The following is a 21,000-nucleotide window of genomic DNA, read 5'->3' on the forward strand; positions in this document are numbered from 1 at the left end:
ACTCATAATGCAATGTCCCCCTGTGTGCCCTGCCCCCCACTGCATGCACCCTGCTCCCTCTCACTCATTTCTTGCTTCCAGATTGGGGCAGGCTTTCCAGGCCCAAAATGGGGCGCGTGGGGCTTGTGTGCAGCCCCCCGCACCCCATTTTTAGTCTGGAAGGCCGCCTGCACCAACCTGGAAGCCAAAATGAGACACAGGGGAGCCACCGCCACCCTGTGCCCCACTTTGGGCCTGGAAGGCCTCCTGAAACAATCTGGAAGCCAAAACTTGGCACAGGGGGGCCACCGCCAACCCGTGCCCCGTTTTAGGCCTGGAAGGCCTCCTGCATCAACCTGGAAACCAAAAGGGGGCGCGGGGGGCCCACCCCCACCCTGTGCCCCGTTTTGGGCCTGGAAGGCCTTCTGCACCAACCTGGAAGCCAAAACAGGATGTGGGGGCGCTGCATGGGGCCCCAAAAATGCAACAAGAGCACCTCATGCGCATGCACTCTGCACATGCACGTGTGTGTGTCCTGCATGCGCCCTACCCACCCCGCGCATGTGCATCTGAGACCCAAAGACCAGCTGACCAGCGGGAGGCGTGCGCACATGCACGGTGGAGGACTCCACGTGCCACTTGCGGCCCATGCACCATAGGTTCTCCATCATGGACCTAGGAAGAAAAAGCCGGGGCAGCGTTTCGGTTTCAATGCATTTCCAGAAAACGGTACATGGGTTGCAAGTCTCAAAGGAAAGCTGAAGGAATCGGCTGGTGAAACGCTCGCCGTCGGGATCTACTGACGGTTCCTTTCCCCCCAAAAAAATCAGAATCCGGGTGGTGTCGTATGCTGGGAACGGTTGTTTACAAATTAATCATGACGGAAAGAACCAAGAGATACGTGGAGGAATTATGGTGAGAAGATTTTCCTGTCCGTTTCCACTGAGGTCAGCTGAGCTGGGGAGAGCAAGAAGGGCGAAGAGGCTGCGGGTCAGGCCGCCCTCATGAAGCCCTTAGAAAGTCATTGGTCATCTGAAGAAAAACCCTGTTTGGAAAAAGGTCGTCCCATCCTCTTCCTCCTCGGCTAGGACATTTGTTCGGTGGGTCTCATCTGAATATCGCCGATCTGGAAGGACACAAAGGGAGTTTGGTCACGGCAACTGAGTGAAAATGAGTGGAATGCAGGTAGTCCTCAACTTACGACCTGTGAGAAGAGACTTATATCCATTGGAAAGTTGTGGGGCATAAGGCCTAGGAGTGAGCTTGCAGGCCTCACTGAACCAAAATTGTAAACTAACATAATTGCAAAATGTACCAGACATATTTCTCATGTGCTGATTTGTATGCTGCATTTTCTGCAAAGTACCGTATTTTGGGGAGGAAAACAAGGGGGGAAAAAATCTGCCTCTGCCTCCCAGCAATTTGCCTCCTTGCAGCAAACAGCAAAAAACAGCAAACAGTACAGGCAATATACACTGTTTGTGGTGCTACATTTCAGGCTATACTTGTACAGATGCTGTTAAAATTAATGTGGCTCCCTGGAAGTGTAGTTACTCTCTGCTTCTTTAAAAGAAGATACAACAGCACTGGGCCTCTTCAGATCAAGCATTTATTTTAAAAAGCTTCTTCGTTTTCTTAAGTTGTCTAGAACAATAATAAAGCAGTCTTTAAAAAAATAAGTCTAATAATTTGAGCATTCTATAGACATTTATAGTTACTGACTTACCGCCTTGCAGCCAGCGGCAAACAGCCTGTTTCAGTATAGCCTGATTAGAAGGGGGAAAAAATCTGCCTCTGCCTCCCAGCAATTTGCCTTCTTGCAGCCAACAGCAAGGTTTACTTTCAATTTCAGCAGGGGCCTCCCGATCATCAGCTGTTTCAGGCTGCAGGGATTGGCCTATTGCCGCCTCCGCCAGCCCCATTTTCTCCATTTGCTGCAAGGAGGTAAATTTCTGGGAGGCAGAGGCCAAAGAGTGTAGGCGCTACATTCGGTGTATAAGACGCACCCAAATTTTCACCTTCTTTTAGGGGGGGAAAAGGGTGCGTCTTATACTCCGAAAAATATGGTATGTACTTCTATGGGTATAATTATAGCAGGAAGAATGAGACGGTGGGAAATGAGGAACTGAAAGTAACGAATGTTTAAGAGTTTCAAATGTACACGGGGGTTTGCAGAGAGTGACGGTCACTAAGAAAGAACAAGGAAGTGAAACTATGGAATGCGCATCTCAGTAAAAAAAAAAGGTCTAAGAAATGTGGCTTGAGAAGGGAATGCTGCCCTTTCCCCAATATCAGTCCTTGTAGAACCTGCTACCCATCATTGGGCCCCATTGCAATGGTTTAATCATGTAAGTTTTGTTGTGCAAATTGCATTGCCATGTTGGCTATTCATGTTCCAAATTGCTCATGAAATAAAACCTGTGAATTTCAAAGTAAGATGTATTGCTTGTGGTTTGTTCTGTGTTCTTCTTTATTGGGATATTTTTTACGACAGACCACAATGGGGCCCAAAATTGACGTTGCTGAGTGAGGAAATGTGTTAAGGGAGTTTTAACACCACCCCCCCCCCCATTTTTACGACTTCTCCCTCCGCATTCGTTAAGCGAATCACTGCCATTCTTAAATTAGTCACACGCTTGTTAAGCGAGTCCAGTTTTCCCCATCCGCTCGCAAAAGGGGATCGTGGGATTCCAAGATACTGGAACCGTCGTAGTTGTGGGGCATCTGAATGTAATCACGTGACCATGGGGATGCTGCAAGTGTCATTAGTGTGAACATTGATCTCAGGTCACTTTTTTCATCGCCGTTGTCACTTTGGTCACTAAATGAACTGTTGTAAGTCGAGGACTACCTGCAACAGATTTCAAGGATCCCACAGAAGTGGTGGTCACTTCTGGGATCTCTTTTTTAGGGTTCTTTAACAAAGGAGTCCAGCACTCATTAAGCCTGCAGGGGTCTCCAAATTCGGCTTAAAACTTTTAAGACTTGTGGACTTCAACTCCCCTGTCTGTAGTCATAGAAACCTGACAAAAGTACACCAACATTATGCACAATGAATGATGTCATTGTGTTAACAGCAGCTATGATATACAATGATTGTGTGTGTGTGTGTGTGTATACAGGCAGAAAGCCATTTTTATGTTGCCTTTATACAATACAATACAATACAATAGCAGAGTTGGAAGGGACCTTGGAGGTCTTCTAGCCCAACCCCCTGCCTAGGCAGGAAACCCTATACCATTTCAGACAAAACATTTGTTACATTTGTGTTGCATTTGTGCTGATAAATAAATAAAGGGAGATTAGTATAGATCTATTTCAAGCTATTTAGCTCTCATCAGCTAGCCATATGTAATACAGCCCAGGTTCGATTCCCAGTAACGGTATGGCTAGCTGATGAGAGCTACCGTAAATAGCTTGAAATAGATCTATACTAGTCTCCCTTTATTTATTCATCAGCACAAATGCAACACAAATGTAACAAAGGCAACATAAAAAAAATGGCTTTCTGCCTGGATGGCTCCTAGGGTGAGCCGAAAGACAGAAAAGGGAAGCAGTATGCTCCCATATTTGGGCATACCAGGGGTTGTGACACAATATATACACACACACACATACACATTATTATCATTGTACATCATATATATATATATAATTGAAAGTGAAGACTATGGAAAGGATGCACAAAAGCCTTGTAACCAATCAACATGCTGTATGTAATTGAAGAGGGTTTTATGTTCTATGTTTTGTTTGTCTAAAAATAAAAATAAAAACTTTTAAGAAAAGAATGATGTCATTGCACTAGTGATGCCATAGCATCCTTGAGTTAGTGGTTCCATAAAGTCAGAATAATTTTTGCAGCACTTGGGGTGATGTGTGGGGATGACTTCTCCAGGGACCATCATGGAAATAACCTTCTCCCATCCCACCCATTTACAAAGAAATATTCAGAAACCCCACAGTCCTTACCTGTACATGAGGTGGGGCGCTGAGAACATATATGACAGCATTGGCCATATCTTCAGCTTTTAGACACTAAGGAAACAAAACAGAAACAGAATGCAATAACAGAATATCGGAATTGGAAGAGGCCTTGGAGGTCTTCTAGTCCAACCACCCTATACCAGGTGATGGCTAACATTTTTTCTAAAGGTGTGCCCAAACTGTGCATGCGCATGCTATTGCATGCGTGACCCCCCACCTGCGCATGTGCCCATGGCCTTCCCCCACACATGCATGTCCAGTTTGTCCTTTGGCCCTGTTTTTCACCCTCCCCAGGCTCCGGAGACTTTCCTGAAGTTTGGGGAGGATGGAAATGGTCCAGCCCGCCGGAAGGCTGAAAATAATCTGGCTGGCGCAACAGAGCTGAGGGCTGCTTTGCCGGCAAATATGGCTCCATGTGGCACTCGTGCCATAAGTTCGCTATGACGGCCTTATAGCATTCCAGACAAATGGTTGTCGAGCCTCTTCCGGTGTAGGAGTAAATATTTATGCGTAAAGGATCATGGAATAGGAAGCAACTTCCAGCAGATTTTGTAAAGGTTGCCACAGCCCAGGGGTGTCAAACTTGATTTCCTTAAGGGTTGTGTTTGACCTCGGGGGAGTGGGGGTGGCCGGCGGTGTAGCCAACTCGACGTCACTTGTGTCGGGGGGGGGACCTGTGGTGGCCAAGTGCTAAGGCAGGACTTCCCTCAGATCCTCTCTCACTCTCATTATAATCTTTCCTTCTTTTTTCTTCACTCTTCATTCTCCTTTCTTCTTCCTTCCCCTCTTTCCTTCCTTGCTCTCTTCCCTTCTTTTTCTTTCTCTTCCCTCTTTCTCCTTTCCTGTCCCTTCTTGCAGGGGTGAAATCCTCCCCGTTCGGCCTGGTTCAGCTGAACCGGTAGGGACGATTGTTTCTGGTTCGACAAAATAGTAGTAAAAAAAAAGCTTCCGAGGATCGCACAACTCAGCTGTGAGCTGCGTGATCGTTGGAAGCTCCCCCCCCCCACACTTTTTAAAGCATTTTTTCCCCTGCCTATTCGCCCGAACCGGCAGGAAAAAAATGCTTTAAAAAGTGAAAAAGGTTGGCCATGCCCACCCAGTCACATGACCCCCCACCAAGCCACGCCCACAGAACTGGTGGGCAAAAAAATTAGATTTCACCACTACCTTCTTGCATGCTCAAATGCAAAAGGGGAAAATTTATCCTTTTGTTTTGTTCTGGGCCGGATCTGGCCCTTGGGCCTTGTGTTCGACACCCCTGCCTCAGCCAGCCCTTCTCCAGCATCCTCCTCTATTGCCAAGCCAAGATTTCAGAAGTCACTGCATTTCTGAAAAGTTGACACTCATTTCTAGCTTGTCCATCAAGAACTTCTAGGCAGCTTCTGCTTTTTGATGGGCCCAAGCGGTCCTACAGAGCTAGAACAATTCCCTGGCGCCAATGTTACTTAGAAAATTGATAGAAATCAATCCTTCCATTCCCCACCATCAAGTCAGAACTGAAGAAGCTTCTTGGATGAGAAGCGAAATGTCTTCAAATGGAAACAAGAAAAGTGCAGTTGCCTCCTGAAAAAGCACCTTTGGGACATCCATGACCTGGATGACTGAGAATCTCCATAAACATGCAGGCTGGGGGATTCTGGGAGTTATAGTTCACTCAACTTTATGCACACTGGCAGGTGGATTCTGGGAGTTATAGTTCACTCAACTTTAAGCACACTGGCAGGTGGATTCTGGGAGTCGAAGTTCACTCAACTTTATGCACACTGGCAGGTGGATTCTGGGAGTTATAGTTCACTTAACTTTAAGCACACTGGCAGGTGGATTCTGGGAGTCGATGTTCACTCAACTTTATGCACACTGGCAGGTGGATTCTGGGAGTTATAGTTCACTCAACTTTAAGCACACTGGCTGGGGGATTCTAGGAGTCAAAGTCCACGTAGCTTAAAATTATCCACCTTGTGTAACATTGCACTGTACCATCTACCTTCCCACTCACTCTTCCAGTGTGACCTCACCGTTCAGAGTCCAAAATTACCTTAAGATGCCCCAGAGTTCAGGAATGTGGAAGCACAATCAGTTTTCTATCCAGGACTAGAGGGATAGAAGGTGGCGTCAAGAAGTCTAGAAAGGCTCACAATTCTCACCCCACATTACTCAGGATTCATCTCGGTTTGCCAAAATAGTCCAAAGATCTCGGTAGCTTAGCCAAGTTAGCAATAATGCTCAGCATTCATTCCGAGACAGAGTAGCTTTGCAAGCCACTCAACGTTATTAAAGGCATTAAAACTATGTTTTTCCAAAGGTTTTTTTTAAAAAACTTTCTGAAAATAATATTTGGTGATTTTTTTTTAACGGTTTCCTGCATTTAGTTGTTTTAATGTGGATTGAGAGGGCGTATTTTATTTGCAAATCTATTTTGTAATAACTTTACCCTCCCAAGATATTGTGATAGGTAGAACAGAAATAAAGTAAACAAACACAACCCCAAGTGTGTGACACACTTGCACACGTGAAACAAAAACATGTACATATCTGCCAGAAGCCGCTCACCAAAAAAGGAGAGGACAAAAATACTAAATTTATAAAGGCTTATAAAATGGGTTGCAAAATTAATTGATTTCCCCTTTTGCATCTACCCAATTCAATAACAGTAAAACTGAAGGGTGTTTTTTTTTCCTCTCCTGAAATTACTGATGAATGAAGAGGTTGCTCTTGCTAAGAACAGAAGTTGCTGAAAAGGAAGGAGTGGGCAGGAAGTGCAAAGGTCTACTCAGATTAAGGATTTCTTGGCAGATTAGCTTGAAGTTAAGTCTTGGCTAACCCATTTATAAAACCAATCTCTTATCTGCATATGCCAGCTAAATCTTTGGAGGAATGGAAAGCAGTCAACCAGGGTGCCTTATGAAACGGCGGCTTTTCTTTCCCTTGAGGTCTTCAAACTGGGTGACCATCTCACCTGGGTTCTGTAGCTTAGTGTTTCTCAACCTTTAAACCTCTCAACTTTAAAACTTGGGGACTTCAACTCCCACAATTCCCCAGCCATCATGCTTAGACCTTACAAAGAAAGAGTTACACCTGGTTTAAAAACCCCATCAATCTTCAGCCTTTAAAAGCCGCCTCTGCAGCCATTTTTATCTCTCTATTTCTATAGAGAAATAGAGAGAGATGCTGTGACCGTCATAAGGGCGAGGACCAGCCCTAAGTCGCTCTACAGTACTGTTATAACTTTGAACAGTTACTAAACCAATGGTTGTAAGTCAAGGACTGCCTATAATTATATAAACCCAATGAATTTTGTATAAATTTAGATTGAATTGTAGGGATGTTTTTCCTGCCACCCCCAGAATCCCTCCAATTTTGGGGTGCCCTGCCCAGATGTTGAGCGTGCTTATCCTAAAATACAAATACAAACAATCGTACATTTCTGTTAACTAACATCACCCCTCTGTAGCTGTTCGGTTTTTTTTTTTCTTACCCTAATACTCTCATATGTGGCCGCAGCTTGTTCCGGATTGTTGGCGTGCAGTTTAAAAGCAAATCCGGTCTCGACCAGACCTGGAGAAATACACTAAAGAAAGAAAAAACAGGAATAAAACAGGAAAAACCCAAAATCAGAATCCTATTGTACATATATATATATGTATAATATAAACCATATTTTTCGGAGTATAAGATGCACCGGAGTATAAGATGCAGCAAGGTTTTGAAAGAGGAAATTTTTTAAAAAGTTTTTGCACTCTGCAAACTGCCCCCAAACGACCCGTTTTTCACAAAAACGGGCCCGTTTCCCCCCCCCCAAAGGCATGAATAGCCTTTAGGGAGCTTGCAGAGTGCTCCTGGGGGGGGGCAAAAACAAGCAAAAAATGGCACATTTTTTGCAAAAAAAAAGGGCATGGATAACCTTTAGGAAGCTTATAGAGTGCTCCTAGGGGCTGGGGGGGGGGATAAAATTGATCAATAACTGTCCCTTTTTTACTCATTTCTGCCTTCCCCAGCCCCCAGGAGCTCTCTAAAAGCCTCCTAAAAGCTCTGCACGGCCATTTTGGTGAAGGGGCGGGAGGCCAAAAATGCTGTGTTCAGTGTATAAGACGCACCCAGATTTTCAGCCTCTTTTTTGAGGGAAACGGGTGCGTCTTATACTCCGGGAAATACGGTATGTTGTGGCCTGTCAGCCACCAGCCCCTCCACCAGCTGAATCAGAGGAGGAGCAGGAGGAGGCGTGGGAGTCAGGGAGCTGTCAGAAAGAGAGAGAGGTGGAGCCTGGGCCGTCCGTCAGCCCTCAGATGGAGAGTCAACAGCCCCCAGGTCTGGAGGTGGCTGATGAGGAAGAGGAGGAACAGCTGGGTCCAGTGCCTGATGCATGGATGCACAGAAGGGAGAGGAGAGGAGAGCAGTGGAAATCCGTGGGCTGATCCTTGGGATGGAAGATCCACCACTGCTAGCGAAGCCCCACCCTAGCTCTGGGGATAAAAGGCAAGGGGCCCAGATGTGGCAGACATCACAGGTATAAAACATCTAAAATAAATCCCAAAGGTGCTTTCCCAAAAGGCAGCTGGACTTTTTTTCCATTCGAAAACGTTTTGCTTCTCATCCAAAAAGTTTCTTGGATGGGAAGCGGAACATTTTCGCGGAGGGGGGAAAAAAAACCAAGAAAAGTTCAGATGTCTTTTGGAAAAGCATCTTTGGGACAACCATGACCAGGATCACTGAAGATCTCCATGGACATCTAAGTAACTCCAATCAGATGTTAAAAATAAATTCAAGGTTTCTTGCTTAAGCAGGGGGTTGGACTAGAAGACCTCCAAGGTCCCTTCCAACTCTTATTCTATTCTATTCTATTCCATTCCATTCCATTCCAATTGCTACTCTAGTCTACTCCATTCCATTCCATTCCATATTCTATTCTATTCTATTCTACTCTACTCTATCGTATTGTATTGTATTGTATCGTATTGTACCCTATCCCATCCCATCCCATCCCTCTCTATTCTATTCTATTCTATTCTATTCTATTCTATTCATTGCTATTCTATATTCCATTCCATCCTATTCCATGCATTGCTATTCTAGTCTATTCTATATTCCATTCCATTCCATTCTATTCTATGCATTGCTATTCTAGTCTATTCCATTCCATTTCAATTGCTACTCTACTACATTCCATTCCATTCCATATTCTATTCTATTCTATTCTACTCTACTCTATCGTATTGTATCGTGTACCCTATCCCATCCCTCTCTATTCTATTCTATTCTATTCTATTCTATTCTATTCTATTCATTGCTATTCTATATTCCATTCCATTCCATCCTATTCCATGCATTGCTATTCTAGTCTATTCTATATTCCATTCCATTCTATTCCATGCATTGCTATTCTAGTCTATTCCATTCCATTTCAATTGCTACTCTACTCTACTACATTCCATTCTATTCCATATTCTATTCTATTCTATTCCACTCCACTCCACATTCTATTCCATTCTATTCTATTATATTATATTCCATATTCTCTCCTCTTCTCTTCTACATCTTAATCAGTTCTGAAAGGTTTACATCAATCATCTGGCCATGCTTATAATCACTAGTCCACTTTGATGATGTCCAGTTGATGTCCAAATATTCACGGGACCATGTATAAATAAATGGAATAAATAGAGTTATAAATAAAATAGGAGGGGGTTCACTTACTTGGAGTGATGGAAGTTGTAGCTCAGCGTTTCTCATTCATGGCCACTTTAAGATGGGTGGACTTCAACTCCCAGAATTCCCTAGCCAGCCAGCTGGGGAATTCTGGGAGTTGAAGTCCACCCATATTAAAAGTGGTCATGGTTGAGAAACGCTACTGTAGACTGTCGCTGGACACAGCCTGACCGGAAATTTGCCAACAGTGCTCTATGCACACAGCGCAAACAAAGAAGACTAGCATCATGAATGTCCATAAACCTGGTCTGCTGATGTGGATATTCCAACTCACAAAGCATGGCAGGAATTGAACCCAGGACTTCAGACAAGCCAAAGAGTCCAATCAGAGTTACTCACCGTGGCTCGTATGTGTGTCTTGGCTTCTCTTAGTTCCTGCCGAAGCCCTTCGGTTAAAGCCGTGACGGCGTATTTTGTGGCACTGTAAAAGTGTACAACCGACTCCGGGACGACCCTGTGACCACTCATGCTGGACACACGACGTGGGGGGAAAAGGAATGAAAAGCAAAAGAAGGGGGAAATATTCAATATAGGTAGTCCTCGACTTATGACCACAATTGAGCCCACGGTTTCTGTGGCTAAACAAGGGAGTTTGTGCCCCATTTTATGACCTTATTTTGTCACAGTTGTTAAGCGAATTGCTGCAGTTGTTAAGTGAAATATATATGTACACAGACACTCACACTGCATGTATACAAAAACAGATAGGGATGGAATGGGATGGGGAGGAGGTGGGATGGATATAGATAGATAGACAGACAAACAGATAGAGAGACCGACAGATAGATAGGTATGGATGGGATGGACATGGGTACAGACAGAGACATAGATAGATAGATAGATAGATAGATAGATAGATAGATAGATAGATAGATAGATAGATAGATGATAGATAGATAGATGATAGATAGATAGATAGATAGATAGATGATAGATAGATAGATAGATAGATAGATAGATAGATAGATGATAGATAGATGATAGATAGATAGATAGATAGATAGATAGATAGATAGATAGATAGATAGATAGATAGATGATAGATGATAGATAGATAGATAGATGATAGATAGATGATAGATAGATAGATAGATGATAGATAGATGATAGATAGATAGATAGATGATAGATAGATGATAGATAGATAGATAGATAGATAGATAGATAGATAGATAGATAGATGATAGATAGATGATAGATAGATAGATAGATAGATAGATAGATAGATAGATAGATAGATAGATAGATAGATGGATGGATAGATATGGATGGGATACAATACAATACAATATAATACAATAATACAATACACTAGCAGAGTTGGAAGGGACCTTGGAGGTCTTCTAGTCCAACCCCCTGCCTAGGCAGGAAACCCTATACCGTTTCAGACAGATGGCTATCCAACATCTTCTTAAAGACTTCCAGTGTTGGGGCATTCACAACTTCTGGAGGCAACTTCTGTTCCATTGATTAATTGTTCTAACTGTCAGGAAGTCTCTCCTCAGTTCTAAGCTGCTTCTCTCCTTGATTAGTTTCCACCCATTGCTTCTTGTTCTACCCTCAGGTGCCTTGGAGAATAGTTTGACTCCCTCTTCTTTGTGGAAGAAAGGATAGACAGACGGCAACACAGAGAGATAGATAGATAGGTATGGATGGGATGGATATTGATAGACAGACGGACAGAGACATAGATAGATAGATAGATAGATAGATAGATAGATGGATGGATGGATGGATGGATGGATGGATGGACGGACAGACAGACATGGATGAGATGGGATGGATATGGATAGAGACTGAGAGCTCTATTTCCACTTTGGGCACTAAAACAGATGGGTGACTTTGGGCCAATCACTAGGAGACTGAGAGTTCTAGTTCCGCTTTAGGCACTAAAAACAGCTGGGTGACTTTGGGCCAATCACTAGGAGGCTGAGAGTTCTAGTTCCGCTTTAGGCACTAAAAACAGATGGGTGACTTTGGGCCAATCACTAGGAGGCTGAGAGTTCTAGTTCCGCTTTAGGCACTAAAAACAGCTGGGTGACTTTGGGCCAATCACTAGGAGGCTGAGAGTTCTAGTTCCGCTTTAGGCACTAAAAACAGATGGGTGACTTTGGGCCAATCACTAGGAGGCTGAGAGTTCTAGTTCCACTTTAGGCACTAAAACAGATGGGTGACTTTGGGCCAATCACTAGGAGGCTGAGAGTTCTAGTTCCACTTTAGGCACTAAAAACAGATGGGTGACTTTGGGCCAATCACTAGGAGGCTGAGAGTTCTAGTTCCGCTTTAGGCACTAAAAACAGCTGGGTGACTTTGGGCCAATCACTAGGAGGCTGAGAGTTCTAGTTCCACTTTAGGCACTAAAAACAGATGGGTGACTTTGGGCCAATCACTAGGAGGCTGAGAGTTCTAGTTCCGCTTTAGGCACTAAAAACAGATGGGTGACTTTGGGCCAATCACTAGGAGGCTGAGAGTTCTAGTTCCACTTTAGGCACTAAAAACAGCTGGGTGACTTTGGGCCAATCACTAGGAGGCTGAGAGTTCTAGTTCCACTTTAGGCACTAAAAACAGCTGGGTGACTTTGGGCCAATCACTAGGAGGCTGAGAGTTCTAGTTCCGCTTTAGGCACTAAAAACAGCTGGGTGACTTTGGGCCAATCACTAGGAGGCTGAGAGTTCTAGTTCCACTTTAGGCACTAAAAACAGCTGGGTGACTTTGGGCCAATCACTAGGAGACTGAGAGTTCTAGTTCCATTTTAGGCACTAAAAACAGCTGGGTGACTTTGGGCCAATCACTAGGAGGCTGAGAGTTCTAGTTCCACTTTAGGCACTAAAAACAGATGGGTGACTTTGGGCCAATCACTAGGAGGCTGAGAGTTCTAGTTCCACTTTAGGCACTAAAAACAGCTGGGTGACTTTGGGCCAATCACTAGGAGGCTGAGAGTTCTAGTTCCACTTTAGGCACTAAAAACAGCTGGGTGACTTTGGGCCAATCACTAGGAGGCTGAGAGTTCTAGTTCCACTTTAGGCACTAAAAACAGCTGGGTGACTTTGGGCCAATCACTAGGAGGCTGAGAGTTCTAGACCCGCCTTAGGCCTGAAAGCCAAATGGATGACTCTGCGCCAGTTGCTCTCTTTCTCTCTCAGCTCAACCCATCTTGTTGGGTTCTTGTGCCGAAAACAGGAGGAGTTAGCCACTTTGAGCTATTTATCAAAACAATAAAGGTGGAAAATAAATAAATAAATAAATTAGTAAATTTTATTATATTTTATTATATGAATTGATTTGATTCTCTGTATTAGTTTCATTGTTTTAAATGAGGTTTTATATTCTGTAAGTCGCCATGGGCAAATAGGCGGCAATATAAATTCAATAAATAAAATAATAATAAATAGTAAATAAGTAAGTGAATAAATAAATAAATACTACATTCAGTTTTGGTCGCCACGATGTAGAAAAGATGTGGAGACTCTAGAAAGAGTGCAGAGAAGAGCAACAAATATGATTAGGGGACTGGAGGCTAAAACATATGAGGAACAGTTGCAGGAACTGGGTATGTCTAGCTTAATGAAAAGAAGGACTAGGGGAGACGTGATAGCAGTCTTCCGATATCTCAGGGGTTGCCACAAAGAAGAGGGAGTCAAACTATTCTCCAATGCACCCAAAGGCAGGACAAGAAGCAATGGGTGGAAACTAATCAAGGAGAGAAGCAACTTAGAAATGAGGAGAAATTTCCTGACAGTGAGAACAATTAATCAGTGGAACAGAAGTTGCCTCCAGAAGTTGAGAATGCTTCAACATTGGAAGTCTTTAAGAAGATGCTGGATAGACATTTGTCTGAAGTGGTGTAGGGCTTCCTGCCTAAGCAGGGGGTTGGACTAGAAGATCTCCAAGGTCCCTTCCAACTCTGTAATTCTATTCCATTCCATTCTAAATAAATGTTCACTGGTGCGACTTCCCCACCTGTTAATGTTGATGATGTGGCCATCGTCAATGTTTCTTTCCTTCATGGATTGATAAGCCTCCCGCGTACAGATGGTGACTGCTAAGATATTGACCTGGAAGAAGAAGAAGGAAGAGAAGGAGGCTGGGGGGAAACAAAATCAACCAGGGGCTTTGAATTTAAATAAATTCGCAATTCCTATCCCTGTACCTAATTTTTCATGCTGCCCGCAACAGCCCCTGTGGGCCTCTACTGAGATGTCCTGGATATACGGTTCCCATCAAATTTTCTTTTAATGAAAATGAGTTTCTTATGCTGATCTGCTTTCCATTATTTTGTCACTTTTCTTTTCATCTTAGGTCCATAATTGTGTTTGCGCTTTCTGCTGGCTAATGACTGTTATAAAAGGTTGGGTTTTATCTGATAACAATTAAAGGTCATGTTTAAATAAATGGGCAAAAATATGGGAGAAGAACTAATCTAACAAGATTCTGGATGCTCAAAAGAAGTGGGTGCAAAAAATAATAACAACAAATGCAAAAACCCTGCAGGATTATTATTTTTTAAAGGTCAAAATGTCGTGCAACCTGGTGATGTTCTGAGATGCTGGGGTTGGGGGAGGGGTAGTTGGATGCTTATGCCATTGCTCAAACGAGGAAACACGAGAACAGGTCACTGATCTCTGAGATAAATAATTTGAACAATACACCAAAGCTCAAATGAACAAACACAGCTTTACTACGGCCTCCTTCCAGGGAGGAGGAGGAGGAGAAGCACAAGGAGGTTGAGAAGGAGGAGGAGGAGGAGGAAGAAAAAGAAGCACAAGGTTGAGGTTGAGATAGAGAAGAAAGGGAAGGAGAAGACTCAAGGAGGTGGTTGAGGTTGAGATAGAGAAGGGGAAGGAGAAGGAGAAGCAGAAGGAGGAAGAGAAGGAGGAGAAGGAGAAGGCGCAAGAAGGAGGTTGAGGTTGAGATAGAGAAGGGAAAGGAGAAGGAGGAGAAGGAGAAGGTGCAAGAAGGAGGTTGACATAGAGAAGAAAGGGAAGGAGAAGACGCAAGGAGGAGGTTGAGGTTGAGATAGAGAAGGGAAAGGAAAAGGAGAAGGCGCAAGAAGGAGGTTGCGATAGAGAAGAGAAGGAGGAAGAGAAGGAGGAGAAGGAGAAGGTGCAAGAAGGAGGTTGACATAGAGAAGAAAGGGAAGGGGAAGACGCAAGGAGGAAGTTGAGATAGAGAAGGGAAAGAAGGAGAAGGAGGAGAAGGTGCAAGAAGGAGGTTGAGATAGAGAAGGGAAGGAGAAGGAGAAGAAGAAGGTGCAAGAAGGAGGTTGAGATTGAGATAGAGAAGAAAGGGAAGGAGAAGACACAAGAAGGAGGTTGAGGTTGAAATACAGAAGGGGAAGGAGGAGAAGGAGGAAGAGGAGGAAGAGGAGGAGAAGGCGCAAGAAGGAGATTGAGTTTGAGATAGAGAAGAAAGGGAAGGAGAAGACACAAGAAGGAGGTTGAGATGGACAATAAGAAGAAGGAGGGGAAAGCACAAGAAGGAGGTTGAGATGGAGAAGAAAGAGGATGAGAAAGCACACGTTTGAGGTTGAAATGGAGGAAAAGACAAAGGAGGAGAAAGTACAAGGAGGAGTTTGAGATGGAGGAGAGGGAGGAGGAGAAGGAGAAAGAGAAGGTGAAGAGGGAGGAGAAGAACAATGAGAAAGAAGAGAAAAATTATATGGAAAAAGAGGAAGAGGTAGTTGGGGTAGAGCAGCAGAAGAAACATAGGGAGGAGGAAGAGAAAGAAGAAACGACATGGAAGAAGGTGGTGGTCAAGGCAGAACAGAAGGAAAAGGGACAGAAGAGTGAGGAGGAAGAGAAAGAAGAGAAAAGACGTGGAAGAGGAGATGGTGGTTGAGATAGAACAGAAGAAGGAGCAGGAAATAAATCAATGACGTTGGCACTGTCAATCACTTGGGTGAGCTGTGAAATCCAAAACTACAGAGTCACATGCAAATATGAATTTGACTGCAGAAGAGGTCAAGGAGCACATCAGCTCATGTGGAGGAATGTTACGTTTCTTGGCCCGCTGACCATTTTGGCAGCAATGGGCCATCCGTGGATGGGTCAAGAAGGTTCCCTGGAGATTCCTTTTCCCCACTACTCACGTCTATCATGGTTCTCCAGCCCTCGGTCTTGCCAGAGAGCAGAGGTTCTGGCCGCGCTAAGCCAGCATTGTTGATGCAGACATCAACGCCTTGATGGAGAGTCTTGATGGCGGAGAACATGGACAGAATCTCCTCTTCCACCGAGAGGTCGCACTTATATGGGATGAGGACGCCCGGATACCCTGCACTCTCGCACTCGGCTGCCAACTTCTGAAAGGGGAACAGGAAAAGACAAGTGTTCTGAAAAATCCCTCTTTATTTACACGCTAGCTGATAACCCGGTGTTGGCCGAGTATTTATTTATAAGGGGGGAATGTCCGGACCAGATGTAATTTCTAATGTTGGATTTTCCCCCTTACCAGAGGGAGCCCTCCTGTGGAGTACTGTGAAGCCGTTACCATGGCAACTCCACTGCGCTGCACAGTAGAAGCCATTTTACGGCAGTACAATAGAAGCCGCGTTAAGGCACAACAGGCTGTATCTTAACAGAACACACACATCGAGGGGGTTTAGGGGTATCTTACCCCCACAGTATTTTTCTCCAGAGAGTAAGTCACCTGTGTACCAATTTCGGTTGAAATTGCTCCAGGCGTTCCAGAGTTAACATACACAGAGAGAGGAGAAGGAAGGAAGGAAGGAAGGAAGGAAGGAAGGAAGGAAGGAAGGAAGGAAGGAAGGAAGGAAGGAAAGAAAGAAAGAAAGAAAGAAAGAAAGAAAGAAAGAAAGAAAGAAAGAAAGAAAGAAAGAAAGGGAATTAACTGCATTCACCGACAGAAAATCCAGGCAAGAGCCCTGCAAAGAGTTAACTAAAGCAATAGTCCTTATCAGCTCGTTATGATAAATGCAAGGCTGTGACCTCCCCGGCTGCAAATTAAGTCACTTCAAACAAATAAATAGACAAAGGTCTGGCAAGGCAGTTTTTGTCGCAGGAAACACACAAGGAGCAAACTTTCCAGAAATGCCAACGGTTCTCTGCAACAACCAAACCATTAGCCTTTCCTCCTATTTATGCCCCAGCCTGGGAGGGGCCAGTCACCGTCCACGTATGTTTTGCTTCCCGAGCCAGCTCATTGTCCTCCGTTGTTCACCTCTCCTATCTGCTCTGTGCATACACGCACCTGGAACAAGCCCCAGCTGTTCCTCCTCCTCACTCATCTCTGACTCTGGGAAATGCAAGGTGGCTCTATCTCTGCTCTATCTCAACACTGAGCCTTCCCCAGGCTCCAGAACTGGCCCAGGTTCTTCCCCAACCGCTTCATTGTCCAAGTCTGGAAAGCTACGAAAAACAGAGCACCAAGAGGGAATAACTGGAATTCATTGGTATTTTAGATATACTTTTCACATTCCATGAAAACAAGAATTCCAAAGTGGAGACAGGGATGAAGCTGTGGTTACGGGGAAATCTGTTTGGGATAGATACTTTGGAGGTGGTGATGGATCCGTACGGAAGTGTGTGAGTATCAGGATTAAATCTACACCAGATGCTTTAAGATGACTCAACACCAAATTTAGGATAAAGCCAAGAAGACAGAAAGCACAAAACTATAACTTCCAGGAACCAATGCAATTGCTATTTTCCCCTTAAGAGAGCCTAGGTTTTAAGTTTTTATTTTATTTTTTATTCTTGTTATAAATTGCCCAGGCTGACGAACATATCCAACACACTTTCCTTCTCCTTTTGTTTCCACCACAACAACCTTGTGAGGTAGGTTGGGCTGAGAGAGAGAGAGAGAGAGAGAGAGAGAATGACTGGCCCAAAGTCACTCAGCTCGCTTTCATGGCTAAGGTGGGACTAGAACTCACTGTCTCCTGGTGATTGGCCCAGCTGGCTTTCATGCCCTAAGGTTGGGACTAGAACTCACAGTCTCCTGCAAGTTGGCTTTCATGGCTAAGGCGGGACTAGAACTCACTGTCTCCTGGTGATTGGCTCAGCTGGCTTTCATACCCTAAGGATGGGACTAGAATTCACAGTCTTCTGCAAGTTGGCTTTCATGGCTAAGGCATGACTAGAACTCACAGTCTTCTGGTGATTGACCCAAAGTCACCCAGCTGGCTTCCATGCCTAAGGCGTGACTAGAACTCACTGTCTCCTGGTTTCTAAGTCAGCACCTTCACTACCCTCACCAATTCTATGCATATTATGCCTTTTTCTAGAAGTTGTTAGCCAGAAGAAGTGTGATCGGATTTCTGATTTAAACATCCTAACTATATCCATCCTAAAATTGTTGTGGGGGGAGGAATTACAAGGTTGAGGCCTGTCTCCGGTGAACTGTAGGGAGGGAAAAATAAAAACGATGAAATTATTTGAGATGAAATTCAGGCGAAGGAATGCCGAAAGGAGCATTTTAGACTTTATAGGGGACTGACTGTGGTATTAAAAAAAATAGAACTGAAAGAAACTGTCCAAAGAAAAACAAACAAGGAAAAGAAGTTATAAATGCTGTGAGTTTGTTGAAAATACAGTGAGGCTGAAGATGTGAACAAGGTAGATGGAGAAATGCCAAAATCTGGGTACAGTTTGCATATAGAACATAGAATAATAGGGTTGGAAGGGACCTTGGAGGTCTTCTAGTCCAACCCCCTGCCCATGGCAGGAGATCCTACACGATTCAACACTTTCTTTGGGCTTAATGGAATGGATACGTGTGATCATAGAAAGAATGAGGAGGAACAGAACAGAATAAGAGAATTGGTCAAGCAGGAGATGTTATATCACAGTGAGGGTGAACATTTTTCTTACGGCATGCCAAAATTGCTCGGGTGCACCAACACCAATTAAATCCTCCTCACCCTCCTGCCCATGCACGTGCCCACCCCACTGCGCATATGCACACAATTCCTCCCCAGGCTCCAGAGGCTTCCCTGAAGGCTGGGGAGGGCGAAAATGGCCTACCCTGGCTCCCCGGAGGCCCTCCAGAAGCCGGAAATGGATCATTTCTAAACTTCCGGTTGGCCCAGCTTCAGGGAGGCTGGGGAGGGAGAAAAACAGATCCAATGGGCCAACCGGAAGTTCAGAAATGATCCATTTCCGGCTTCTGGAGGGCCTCTGAAGGGCCAGGGGAGGCCATTTTCACCCTCCCCAGCCTTCATGGAAGCCTCTGAAAGCTGGGGAGGGCGAAAAAACGGCCCCAATGGCCCAACTGGAAGTTCGTTCTTCAGGTTGGGCTGTTGGGGCCGTTTTTCACCCTTCCCAGCCTTCAGAGACTTTCCTGAAGCCTGGGGAGGGTGAAAATGGCCTCTCCCGGCCCTCTGGGAAGGTGAAAAATCAATTGGCCGGCGCACATGCATGCCAGAGCTGACAGCTGGCATACCAGCAAATATGGCATACCAGCAAGTTCGCCATCACGGCTATACCATTTCAGACAAATGGCTGTCCAATCTCTTCTCAAAAACCTCCATTGATCACCCACAACTTCTGGAGGCAAATCGTTCCACTGGTTATCACTGTAAGGAAAATTCTCCTTATTTCCAGGTTGCTTCTCTCCTCGATTAGTTTCCACCCATTGCTTCTTGTCCTGCCCACAGGTGCCTTGGAGAATAGCTTGGCTCCCTCTTCTTTGTGGCAACCCCAGAGATATTGCAACACTGCTGTCATGTCTCCCCTAGTCCTTCTTTTCATTAAACTAGACATGAAAAGCTGCATTCCCAATTCCAGCAACTGTTCTTTACATGTTTTAACCTCCAGGCCCATAATCCTCTTTGTTGCTCTTCTGTGCACTCTTTCTAGAGCCTCCACATCTTTTTTTAAATTGTGTGGCCTTACAAAGGCATTAAAGTGGTATAAGCACTTCATGTGATGTTGATTCTATCCCTCTGCTTATGCAGCCTAGGACTGCATTGGCTTGTTTGTCGGCTGAGGCACTATGCAATATTAAACATAATAATTTATTAACTGTAAATACCATCTGACTCCAAGAGACTCTGAGCAGTTTACAAATTGTTAAAATACTTTTCAAAAATAAGGAGACCACACAAAACCCATTTGTGCCAAAAGAAAACACCCATTTGGGTAAAATGCATTTCCTTAATGAACGTAGCATTTGCTTAAGAACTCTTTGCTTAACAACATCTGCAAACAAACATTAAACCATCAATTCTGGCCACATAATACCTCAACTTACGAGGTATGTAATGACTTTGTCCCAAAAGTGTTTTTTCAGGAGGCAACTAGACTTCCTTGTTTTTTTTTCTTTTGAAGACATTTAGCTTCTCATCCACGAAGGTTCTTCAGCTCTGACAGGATGGTAGGGAATGGAAGAAGCTACTTGGAGGGCGGAGCTTCACATCACGGTGACACGACGGATAGCTGTTGAATTCGGATCATCTGGACGGTCCAATCCGGACCTAAACCGTCCCAAAGAGACGGTGAAAGGTAGGGGGAGATCCTGTGGTCCCAGAGACACCTGCAAAGTCTCTGGTCATCATCTGGTTTTGCTTTAAATTTTGGAATATTTTATATAAAAGGACGTAAAAACAACTGTAGTCATTTGAAGATCGAGGTATGATGATAGTAATATATATATAAATATATTTTATTTAAAATATATAACTTGATATGAATTGTAGGTGATGACTGTGGAAGGGATGCACTAAAGCTCTTTGTAACCAATTGACACACTTTCTACAATTTGTAATGGAAGATACTTTTGTGGTGTTTGTTGTGTTTTGTCTGTTTGTATTTATTCAAAAATAAAAAAAATATTTTTTTTTAAAAAAAGAAAAAGCACTTTTGGGACTAGGCTAGAAAATGGGAGATTGGGAGTTGTACTTCCGTCTTATCAGCATGGCTGGCTCAGGAATTCTGGGAGTTGGAGTCCATGGGTCATAAATGTGCCATAATTTAAATGCCTCTCCTGGTGTGTGTGTGTGTGTGTGTGTGTGTGTGTGAGCAGATTCGAACAGTGAGGAGGTTGGGGAGGAAGATGGACCAGTCCTGGAGTCTGGGGAAGGCTCTGATGAGGGCTCTGTGTCAGAAGCAGAAAGGGGCCAGGGCCATCCAGCAGTTCTCAGTCTTCAGAGTCAGACATCAGTGAGGCAGAAGAACAGCTGGAGCCTATTCCCAGTGTGCGCCTGCGCAGAGTTGCCAGACGAAGGGAACAGCTAAAGAACAGGTGTCGACTTGGGAGTAAGGCCACAGGTGGACGGTAAATGGCTCCTCCCATAGGGAATAAAAGAGGAGAGAAAGGGGAGTGGAGTTTGCAGGAGACAATTAGTTTGCTTAATTGGTTCACGACTCTCCGAGACTC

The 21,000-nt window shown here is 44.3% G+C and overlaps 1 protein-coding gene across 1 annotated transcript in view; it reads right to left on the minus strand.

The window, feature by feature from the left end:
• Window positions 1-675: 675 nt before the first annotated feature.
• The window catches only part of DHRS11 (dehydrogenase/reductase 11), a 35,465-nt gene continuing 15,140 nt past the window's right edge, over window positions 676-21,000 (minus strand). Inside the window, exons 2-7 of the mRNA XM_081945499.1 lie at window positions 15,755-15,964; window positions 13,627-13,721; window positions 10,006-10,135; window positions 7,439-7,531; window positions 3,949-4,014; window positions 676-1,105 (exon numbers count right to left, since the gene is read on the minus strand). Of these exons, the coding sequence (XP_081801625.1) occupies window positions 1,064-1,105; window positions 3,949-4,014; window positions 7,439-7,531; window positions 10,006-10,135; window positions 13,627-13,721; window positions 15,755-15,964 (636 nt within the window). The 3' untranslated portion in view covers window positions 676-1,063. The remainder of the gene's footprint in view (window positions 1,106-3,948; window positions 4,015-7,438; window positions 7,532-10,005; window positions 10,136-13,626; window positions 13,722-15,754; window positions 15,965-21,000) is intronic.

This window comes from Natrix helvetica (assembly GCF_964273705.1).
Source record: "Natrix helvetica genome assembly, chromosome: 2".
Lineage (NCBI taxonomy): Eukaryota > Metazoa > Chordata > Lepidosauria > Squamata > Natricidae > Natrix > Natrix helvetica.